Raw genomic sequence first — 11,196 nt, 5'->3', positions numbered from 1 at the left:
TTCATAGCTTTGCCTTGAGGCAGGAAAGATGATTATGGTAAAAGACATGATGGTGAGAAAGATCCTTCAACAATTCATACTGTCTCGTTCTGCCTCGGTGAATGAACAATGCGGAAGAATAGGTACGTGCTAGTCTGCAAATACCAATCCAATAATCCTAATTTTTTTCAATGGAAATTATCATCACGTAAGTGATTATGATACTTACGATTAATACCCGACAAATATTACGATGTGAAAACCAATCGTGTAATTATCAATATTACAAACTATACTATTTCATTATTACACCTAATCATTAGGTCCTGACGTGCTTGAATTTATCACTTGACTTAACATGAAAAGGTTTTCCAATGATTAAACATCATATTAGATGTTAAGTGATTACTACATCTTTATCAAAAAGATGTTAAGGATATTATAGGATATGAAATATTATTAATTGGCATACTACTTTATCCTATAATTTTGAGTCAAATGAATGATTTGCCTGTCATAATAACAATGTAAACAAGTAAAGGTCATATTTTATACATTTTAATGTGCAGTTATGTAGCTTGGAGAAATTTTACACAATTCTAACATATTAAACAGAAATTTTTATATATTATATTCGAAAACATCTTTACATTGTGCATGGAACCAGCAGATCAAACAGGTTTCATTGCACTTTTTTTTTTGTACCTCATCGCTTTCTGGTCGTACTGGTTTCATTGGTTTTTTTCTCATTTTCGATATCTTTTTATATTTAATATCAAACCATTTAGTCTTTAACAATCTTTATTTTCAATTTATGTGAAATGAAGTCAATTTTTCTATGATAGTGTTATGAATATTTGATCATTTCAAAAATTATTCATTCATAAAATAATATTGGCTTTTATCATTTACATAATGAAATTGTAATTGATGTTAAGTTTTTAAGTACCATCAAATACCTTATAAATACCGTTACTTGACTTTGTTTCTATACTTTTTTAATTACTTCACAATTTTACACGAATATTTTTTTTTTTATTACAATGTCATTATTTTATATTAAGATAAGCAAAATTTTTTTTCATTATTGCTATTGTAAATAGAAAGTTTTATCGTTCTTAACGGACTATTATGACCTTTGACATGTATTTATGTTTATGATGATAATTCCCTTTCTCTTGATAGAAACCACACATTCATAGGATCGGATTTGCCTTTCATGGTCACTGGTCCCCGATATTCTAGTAGAAATTGTGGATCCTGATTTTCAGGCATGCATAAATACCTGAAATAAATAAGACGATTAATCAAATTGAATTAAAACCTATTTAATCATAAATGTACTTGATAAAATAAAACTTGGATTTATATTTTATTATGATCGTGAGAACGAGAAAAATTATCGTAATAAAAAATTAAATGTATGAATGATTTTTTTTGTATATTTCAACTTCATCTTTGGCCTAACATTAACTCACAGAAGCCCTTGTACGTCTACTAAGCTGCTAATTGAATTAAAGCCCTCGACCTCAACGGGTTCTTCCTTGTTTCTAAGCGTTGTACTTTATTCAAAACGAAAGAATCGTGAAAAGTGTAAAACTTCTACTTTCATTTTTTTCATTGGTGTCATCAGTTAAAATATTTCCGTTTTAACATTCAATAAATATTTATTTATTTTTCAAAATTTCAGTATGGAAGTGGTCATAGATTGTTATTTTGATGAATTATTTGAAGGGATGGAACGAGACTATCTTGTTTCAAGGCACAAAAGACGACAATTAGTTAAATATATTTCTGATGTAATTAATAACTCGGCTCAAGGTAAATTTAACTTTTAATTAAATAAGTCTCTCATTCATAATTGAATTGGCTCAGTATAATGTGATGTTGAGAATCGTCAAATTTAATGTAAAGTAATGGATAGAATTTCATCTGATCTAATTACTTATTCTTCTTAGCTGAAAATCTTGATACCAGTGATGTGTGTGAGCGGATAGTAATGTCGGCTTTACGTTACCACAATATCAGCATGTCAGAGAATGGTTCGGTGTGCCTTCTGGGTAAATTCCACAACGTTTTATATGTCGCGGCAAAACTATGTTATGACTGGAACCTTACCAACAACCAAGTAGTAACACGCCTGCTTAATGATATTTACTACTGCGAAAAGACTTTCGAAAGGATTTTCGTGGGTGCAATTTTTGGTATTAGAGTAACACATTTTCTGTCTGGTTGGAAGAGTGATTTTGAAGACCGTGATGAAAATATTCGAGCACTGACGTATTTTTTAGATCATGCAATAAAAGGGAAACTAGAATATAAAACCTCATCATCATTAATCAAACGACGTTTTATTGATATCCCTATGGAGTCTTATGGTCAGGTGTTACCTCTAAGAGTTGCAATTCAACATGGTGCACCAGACATTCTCCTCGTTATGCTACGTTATGGAGCTTCGACTGAATCTGATAAGCTTGCTCCTTCACCATTAGAAATTCTATTGACTAAAATCAATGAATATGATTTTAGTCATGAAGGATCAGTACTTCCTAAAAATTTAATTCTCTGTTTAAAAATACTTTTGCGAACTATACCAGTAGCATGTATCAAAACACCTGATCATATTGCTAATCAATGTGGAGTAACACAAATGACACTTTATGAGCAGTATCCAATTTTAGTTGAAAGGAATTTAGTTCCACCAGAACGAAGTGGACTTACTCCACCAGAACTTCGACATTTGTGTCGATGTTCAATCCGTCAACGTTTATTTGAAAATTGGGCATTACCTCATGGTATTAAATCTCTATGTATTCCAACGTGCTTACAAAATTACTTGGACATACTTTATGATTGAAAAGTGTGATATTTTATGTAACATTTTGGAGTGATTGCGAAGATTTAAAACTTTTTTACTGCACTGTGTGATAAACTAATATGTATCAATAAAATATTATATAAATTTTCGAGTGTTTAAATGAATTTTTATTCTTTTTTACTTTCCATTAGAATGTTGCTGTGTAAGGCTGAGGTCAATATTCTTGATGCAATTTACACAAAATATCGTAAGAGTTATTATTACTGGTTACGAAGGTGCTTTAAATTTACCATATAACCCACATTGTTCTCCTTTCACTCTAATTATTTAGTTGAATATATTTCTATCATTGTAAGATTAAAAATATAATAAGTTTCATTCTAAGTATTGTTTTTTTTTACTAATTAAAAATTTTTCTTGTCTATTTACGAATGACTAAGTAGCCTCAAGCATTCAAAGAAAAAAACCTGACACGTTGAATATGCTGAGCGTATGAAAAAGTGATTCATTATCATTCTATTTTTGAATAATACGAGTAGAGCAATTACTGATTGAAGTTTGAATGAATATTAAAGAAATATAACAATCACTGAAACTTTCTTTTGAAATGATAATTTAGAGTCTTATATGATATGACAGTAGTTGGATCTTACACTATCGCCTTACTTCAAAAGCTTTGAAAATATTTCACTATCCAATAATTTTTACTTGGTCGTTTAATCTCATGTTTTTGAAGTTAATATACTTTTTGTAAGAAATTCTTCCAGCTTTAGGCTATAGTGTAGCGGAAGAATTTTAGAAGAGTTTTCTTCTCTCCTTAAGCTGTTTTTTCTTATATTTGATGGCTCTTAAGTTAACAAAAGTAAACCGAGGCGAAAAAAAATTACTCTCAAAATGTATAGAAATTCTTAGGAAAAGATCCAATTTATTGCAGATTTTCTGCTAAAAATAATATATATTCCTCGTTTTAGGACACCATTTTTTATCAATTTTTTAAAAAGATTATTGAAAAAAAATGTTTTATTTATTTAAGAAAATTCAAACCTCCACTCTACATTAAGTAAAATCTTCTTAAAATAGAAGTGAATGCTTTATTTACTTGACTTTTATAATCTTAAAAGTAGAAATGATTTAAAAAGGAAAACTTTCATTAGTAATTCAATGCTAGATAAAATTGCCATCCGCAAGGAGTTGATTTTTAATTGGGAATTTTTTTCTAGCTTTCTATAAATAATGAATAAAAAAAATGAATATTTACCTATAAGCATCCTCAGAAACATTTATTTTTCCGGGCTCTCCAGTTGTTTCCGTTCTACTTGTGAGGTTGACGGTATTACCAAATAGGCAATAGCGCGGCATTCGATGTCCGATCACTCCAGTTACAACCTCACCGCTGTGGATACCGATAGTGATTTTCTACGAATTAATCAAGTACTTAGTTACGGTAACTCTGATACGAACTGGAATAGGTCAATACATTTTCTCCAATATATTTAATTAAACAGTACAACGAAAAGCATGTTCGATACTACAACTACAACAAATATATTGTATTTCATGATCTCGTAATTTATTCAAAGCATGAGAAATAAAATAGGGAAATCTACATACCACTGGTTCACCATCTATTTGAACTTCATCAGCAGCAAGATCCATCATGTCTAGGGCAAGCCGTGCTATGCATCGTGCATGACTATGACAAGGCTCGGGTAACCCGCTGACCGCCATGTACTTGTCACCAACAGTTTCCACCTGCAAACACGAAATAAATTATACACCACATTAAAACTTAAGTTCCACGTCTACCTAATCTTATAGACGCTAAATTTTCATAGCATCAACTATTCATTTATTTCAACAAGTACCTTGTAGACATTAGGGTTCTTCTTTGGATCAGTTAAGACATCAAATGCAGTATAGAGTTGATTAAGCATATTAACGATTTTCATAGCACCACTTGAATCAGTGTGAGCAGCACAATATGAACTAAATCCAACGATCCCGGAAAACAAAAGTGTTACACAGCCGTATCTTTTAGCTGGTACTGGTCTCGAGTGTCTCAACTCATTGGCTACAGATATTGGTAAGACTGAGTAGAGTAATCTGTTAAAGGAATTCAATAATCATCAGTAATGCATAAATATTAACTTCACTGAAAAGGAAAGATAAATAGTAAAGTTTTAATACCTGTCGGTTTTTTGTTTCTCTCCGTCGAGTTCGCGATACGTTTGCTGTAACTTGTCAGTTAGGAGTTCCAAGTTTCTTGTTAACTTATAATCTGCTTCAAATTGTTCTGACATCAAAACTAAATCTCGTGTAGCATCATGTAGTGGTACGTCACTGAGATAAAGACCTCGTCTACAATTCAATATAATTAACATGAGTATAAATTTAAACAACGAATTCATCTAAGTCAGTTATATGATTTTACGAAAATTAATAAAGTGAATTTCCATTTTAATAATAAAATACTTAATACTTATGTCGACAACTACGACATAATGAAACTAGGGAAAATGTAGGTAATGGTATACTTTATTTACTTTGCTTAATAATACTCTGTTTTAAAATTTTAAAAAATGGTTTTAAAGTTAAAAATATAATATTTTAAACCTGATAAAAAACTTAACTGTGATTTATTTCATAAAATATACTAAATAAAATGTGAAAATGAAGGGATTTTTTACGGTAAAACCAACAAATCCTTCTATATTTCTATGTGAATATTTTAGCTTTTACATCCTTACAAAAAATATATAAAACATTCTACTTATTTTGTAAATAATAGCATCATGGTATACATGTATACGTATCAAGTTATCACGCAAAGCACTTAACCCTCATCGGGTAACAAATGACATCACCAGCAACAGGCACTATAATGGAGCTTGATGCATTTAGCTGTTTAATTTGTTTACCAGCGTTCGCTTCTACTTTCATGCTACTGCAGTTCCTGCTAGTTTACCTATCACCATTTACAGAGATTCAGGTTTGCATTGAAGTATTTTTTGCGAATGAAAATGAGTGAACATTTTTTTGCTCAATGGTATTGCATCACTAGAATGTAATATCTTTTAGATCAAAATTAGAAGAATATGTTCTCGTGATTATTATATTCTTCTAAATTGCTTCTAAGTGTGTATGTGAAAAAAAACTAAACGAGAAAAATTGTATAAAAATTAATTATTTAAATTTATTCAAATAATTTTTGAAATGATAAAATAATCCATGAAAAAACGACGATGAGAAAACTTTCTCTTTATAATGGTTGAACGACCATTGCGGTCCATAGATATTTGCATTAAAAGAAAAGAAGGTAGTAAATCTTAAGTAGTAGAGAAAATAAATTTATTGGAATGATAAACAGCTGGTGACTTAGAATTATAAATTTATAAGTTATTGATCAAATTAACCTAAATAATAGAAGAAGTAGTAGTTAGTAATTAATAATCAAAATTACCTTGTAAGATCGTCGAGATTCATCACGCTTGGATAGCATAAAAAGATAACCAAGTCTGACTCGGGTATATACAACATTTGTCCCTGCAAGTAATATAGGATGATGATAAGTAGCGACAAGATAGAATATATTAAAAAGTTTATTGAAATATTCAAGAGTCTTATCGTTGAACCTTCAAACGAAGATTGGAAAATTCCTCCGAGGCTTCAACCCTCATCACTCCTTTTTTTGTTTTGAGCACGTAAACAGTGTTGATGTGAGACAATATATTTTCGAATGTGAGTTCCAGATGTGGTCTCACCTGAATAATAATGAAAAATAATGGTTATATTAGCTTTTGTTATCACTTTCATATAGCTGGGTTAACCGATGAGAAATAAGCATCAATCGATATTTGACCTCCAAAGTGAGGTCCAAAAGAATTCCTTGACACGGGTCAACTACAGTCCCGCCCCTTTATTTTTACTTGAACGATATTGTGCCAATATTTGGAAAGTTTTATCTCTGCTTTTGTGAAAGCATGATTCACGAGGGTTATCACTCAAATTTTGTAGCAGAATTGATGCAAATTACCTCTATAAAGATAAGTCAGCAGCTTAGCAACAATGGATTCAAAGGATTTCCAGTATTGTAAACTTGAATGAACTCACAAGGAATATAGGTGAAATGGAAATGTTATGAAATAAAAGATAGTGTGAAAAATATTTCAAAAAAAGTTTACCGTCAATAAAATGTCGTTTAACTTGCAAATACCACTCGTAACTTGGGGTATCACCCTCGTTATTGTGCATCCTGTTTGTACAATGGTTAGGTCTCGATCAAACATCAGGTGAAATGGAAAAACACGACAGAAGGTAGCTGGACTGACTTTTGGTTCTGCGAAAATATGTTGACATTGATGATGATTTTGTTTGGATCATAATTTAATTACGTAGAAATACTAGATCATGTGAATCAAACTCGCCAATTGAGAGAGTTTCAAGCTCAGTTGTCATTGGTTTTGTCATCGTTCCGGATGGTGTTGAAGAATCAGTGATGAGAAATTGCACATGATCGCACTCTTCTTTTGTTTTCAATATCTGCATATCAACATCCGTTCCATGGAGTTTTTTTGCTACTGTCTTGAAGAGCCAATAAAAGAGGAAAAGATGAAAATATTGATTTGTTTGTTGAAAGCTATGAAAAGTAATAGAGACTATAAACTATATGCTTACTTTTACTATACCTATAACAATGTGCTCCAGACCCGGCCGATCAGAATAGTAATGCAGGACGAGGGCACCATCCTCGGGTCGCTCAGTGCAACGGAATGATGGTGCTCTCATTCCGGGATAAAGTGTGCCCAAGTGATCATGGAGTGCATCCAAGTTCTGTAATTATTATTGTAAAAACAACTTGTCTCTAACTACAATTTAAGCTTTCATTGTTGCTGAATATCAATAACATTCAACTAGTATAATTGGTAAAGTTATCAAAGGTTTTATTTCGCTCAGTTAAATTTAGATAGTTGGTAAATTATATTGGGAATAAGGTATTTGCCTGTAAAAAATCTCTGGGAGTAGCGCCAAGCACTTGAAGAATTTTGTCATATCCAGAATCTTGACAGAACTCAAAAAACATCCGACCAAAAAGTTCGAGTATTTCATTTGCAGGTATTTCTGAAAAAAATTCAAATTCACGAGATTATTGGTAAACTCGTTTTTTACCTTTTTTATTTTTATTCATAACAGTATAATGACACAGGTCGACCAAAAAGGATATTCTTTTAAAATAAAAATATTTTTTGTTTTTCATCGAAAATTTTTTGTCAATGATTGAAAAGTGAATTAACTTAATCCCTTAATTCTATTTTAAAAGTTTTAGAGAAAAAAGATTTTTTTAAAAAATTTTTCATCATAAAAATCCGTTATAGTGTGTAAAAAAAAAGAAAAAAATGATTTTTTTATAAAAATATACTTTTTAAGCTCAAACTTCTCTCTACTCTTCTCATTAATTTTCATTCTATTTCAGAATAAAAAATGAATGAAAACGTCAAGTATTTCTCGATTCTAAAATTTTGATGAAGCTCTGTCCATGTATTGCTTCACACACTGATAAAAAATTGAAAAGTTCATTTCGATTTTTTTTGCTCTCATGTTTCTTTCATCTCAGTATCGTACAACCTGTGAGATTCTTTTCTTCTTCTAAATTCTCGAATCTTATCGACCTGTGTTGTCAATGATTACTAATAAAAGATTTATAAAATAAAAGCACACATACTTAGTCGATTGACAGCCGCAGAAATAATGTTATATGTTATTTCATCATCATAAATTTGTCGAACAAGGAACTGTCCCTCCATATTGACAGCCGCATCTTTCCTAAATAAGGAGGTGAAAAAAAGGACTAGTCAGTGAGTGTCAACTAAAGTAATTGATGATATACTAAATAATACTTTTCTATCCCTTAATAAAAATGTTTTATCATAAAATGAACAAGCAACAGCAAAGAATAACAATAAATATTCAGATCACTTGATGGTGATATTTTAAATCTGCATAAAATGTTATTGAAACAAAAGTGGGAAATAAATTACAAATAGTACACGAGCCCTGGAGATGAATGCTTCCTGTGAAACGATGTAAAAGCTCCTAAAAAAATAACTCTTTAAAAGATCTTTGATGTTATTGCGAACACTATACGCTTAAGGATCTTACTCCCGACGCACAAAAGCCATTTCTTTTTAAAATTATTCAAGTGTTTCATGTTCACACTTCAGCCATTCATACTTTTATTCTGCTTTTTATTGTACGTGTTTGTTTTATGCATAATTTTACAATGAACGTTGATTAATTGTTTAATTATTTATGATATTGATTATTTAAAATTTTTTAAACAATTTTTCTATTTAAAAAAAAAATATATATATATTTTATGGTATTTTTTTTTTAATCAATTGTTTTTATAGACATAAAATTTTGATTAACGATGCTACGGTTTTTTTCATTCTCTTCAGAATCATCAATATATACGTGCTTGAGTGCCTTTTTATTATCGTTAGTAATAGTAGATTTTATGCCTTCCAGTGTTTTTTCCTCTCTAATAAAGAGTTGGAAAAATCAATTCAATTCTGTTTCAATGTAATCACTGCATTGAAATGTTATTTAAAACTAAAAAAAAATCGTTGAATACAATAAATACATTTAAATAACATCATTTAGTTTTTATCACCCACATCTCGCTGATATTCTCTCAAGTTAAAAAATTAGTTCTATTTCGTGATGAAATGTTCATTTTAAGCTGATTTTATTTGTATATACAAATAAATTTTGTCCGAAATTTTAAATTCAATCTTAATATTAATTAATGTAATTTTTAATAAAAATTATCTTAATGATAATTATTATTATTATTGCAGATAATTTTTTGCAAAAAGAAGGAGTAAATCTAATTGTGTATGAACTTAAAAGATTATTTTTTTATCTTGAGTGAAAATAAAATTAGACTGATATTTGATATAAATATATTACTTATAGAATTATATTTAAAAAAATTCAATATTATTAACCAAGTATTGAAGCAGTAAAAAAGTTTTTGACTAGGGTTGTGTGCTATGCAGTATATCTATATTAGAATCACGTGTTTTTATGGCTATGTTGTTTTAAAAGTTAAATAACGGTGACCAATTTATACAAATAAACATCAAAAAAGTTTAAAGGAAAAATAAAAATTGATAGAGAGGAAATTTCAAGTTTATTAAAAAGAAGAATCAATCACTGTCGTGGTCATTTGAAAGTTCCATAATCACTATCAGTTAATGGATGTCGATGAAAGAAAGATTACCCTCATTTTTCTTGAGGTGAAATGCCATTTTTCAAGTCAGCGACCAATACAGATGCATAATTAAGAATAATGATAGACTAATTCTCCTCTTCATAATTTTATAAAAAAAATTTTAAAATATAAATAATCGACAAAAAATAATCATGTACACCACGTGGAAATCAAAGCTTGTTTTCATCTACCTAAAATATCTACACTCATAACAATATTAAAATAATATCTTTTTATATTTTATTCTAACAATTACATGTAAAAAGCTTATAAATATTATGTTAAATTATTTGAAAAAATTAACATAAAATTATTACGTACTTTATCGCTTCCCATGTTTCGTTGTCGAATGTTTTCACAACTAGAAGTTCCAGAGCGTAATTCACAAAACCGTACTGTACATGTAATAAAAAATATTTTATCAGTGCAACTAATTTAAATAATTAAATATTTGAATAAAATGTTGAGGGAATCCCACGCGTGGTACAACAGTTTCACGCAATAGTCTATATAACTAGAAATAGCTATTAAAATAACTTTTATTCAACAATAACAAAATATTTTGATACAATAATTAAAAAAACAAAAAAATGTAAAATCTATGAGTAGTCGAAAAATAAAATAATGATGATAAACATACCATGGTTCTCCCTGATAAGAGCGAACTTTGATGCCGATTTATCCGTTACTATTATCATTCCATTGTGTTTGTCATAAAAGCGTGTTTACCTCAAGCACACGAGACGCGAACTGCAAGTGAGTCCGCGGCAGCGGATAAGTATCGATTTTTCATGAGCTCACTGCGCCACCTAGATAGGGTGAAAAGTAAGCTACTACCCCCTCATTCGTTTCCAATCCGCTTTTCCTAACACATCAAACTTGGCTCGACAAAGTCTAGCAGCATTCAAAGTCCTGTTCCACTTGGAAAAATTAATATCATACCAACATTGCACCCACCTTGCATCAAGCAATCGTTTTAACTTTTTAATTCTTACCAACTTATCTGATGTTTTTAGATTTCTTTCTAATTGCTTTTCACTTCTACAAACATTTTCGTAACGGAGATTAATTCATAAAGCATATTATGAAAAGCACAAAAAATATAATAGTACAATTTTTCAGCAGA

General features: G+C 29.9%; 2 protein-coding genes across 2 annotated transcripts; one reads left to right on the top strand and one right to left on the bottom strand.

Annotated features, from left to right (window-relative positions):
* Positions 1-586: 586 nt before the first annotated feature.
* Positions 587-10,816, bottom strand: Gycbeta100B (guanylate cyclase soluble subunit beta-1-like). The gene is made up of 14 exons (XM_035081777.1): positions 10,711-10,816; positions 10,392-10,465; positions 8,517-8,617; positions 7,797-7,915; positions 7,472-7,627; positions 7,222-7,378; positions 6,979-7,133; positions 6,430-6,558; positions 6,258-6,340; positions 4,985-5,155; positions 4,663-4,900; positions 4,409-4,549; positions 4,056-4,213; positions 587-1,264 (listed from the first exon to the last, which is right to left on the bottom strand). Exons 1-14 carry the CDS (start codon positions 10,711-10,713, stop codon positions 1,135-1,137), a joined length of 1,815 nt encoding a protein of 604 aa, XP_034937668.1. The 5' UTR covers positions 10,714-10,816; the 3' UTR covers positions 587-1,134.
* On the top strand, positions 1,571-2,894 carry stops (SOCS domain-containing protein stops). The gene is made up of 2 exons (XM_035081778.1): positions 1,571-1,800; positions 1,938-2,894. The coding sequence occupies exons 1-2, from the start codon at positions 1,671-1,673 to the stop codon at positions 2,834-2,836; spliced, it is 1,029 nt and encodes a 342-aa protein (XP_034937669.1). The 5' UTR covers positions 1,571-1,670; the 3' UTR covers positions 2,837-2,894.
* Positions 10,817-11,196: the final 380 nt, after the last annotated feature.

Source organism: Chelonus insularis, unplaced genomic scaffold (assembly GCF_013357705.1).
Source record: "Chelonus insularis isolate UGA/USDA-ARS -01 unplaced genomic scaffold, ASM1335770v1 contig_326_pilon, whole genome shotgun sequence".
NCBI lineage: Eukaryota > Metazoa > Arthropoda > Insecta > Hymenoptera > Braconidae > Chelonus > Chelonus insularis.
The sequence above is the reverse complement of the archived record's forward strand: the minus strand, read 5'-3'. Positions and strand labels throughout refer to the sequence as shown.

What these genes read in the sequence shown, in the direction of transcription:
- Gycbeta100B (XM_035081777.1), bottom strand. An exon ending in TAAACGACATTTTATTGACG is followed by an intron (nt 6,559 to 6,978) that starts GTAAACTTTTTT and finishes ATTATTATTCAG; the next exon opens with GTGAGACCACATCTGGAACT. An exon ending in GTTTCTGAGGATGCTTATAG is followed by an intron (nt 1,265 to 4,055) that starts GTAAATATTCAT and finishes TATTTATTTCAG; the next exon opens with GTATTTATGCATGCCTGAAA.
- stops (XM_035081778.1), top strand. Translation starts at nt 1,671, where the DNA reads ATGGAAGTGGTCATAGATTGTTATTTTGATGAATTATTTGAAGGGATG. An exon ending in AATTAATAACTCGGCTCAAG is followed by an intron (nt 1,801 to 1,937) that starts GTAAATTTAACT and finishes TATTCTTCTTAG; the next exon opens with CTGAAAATCTTGATACCAGT.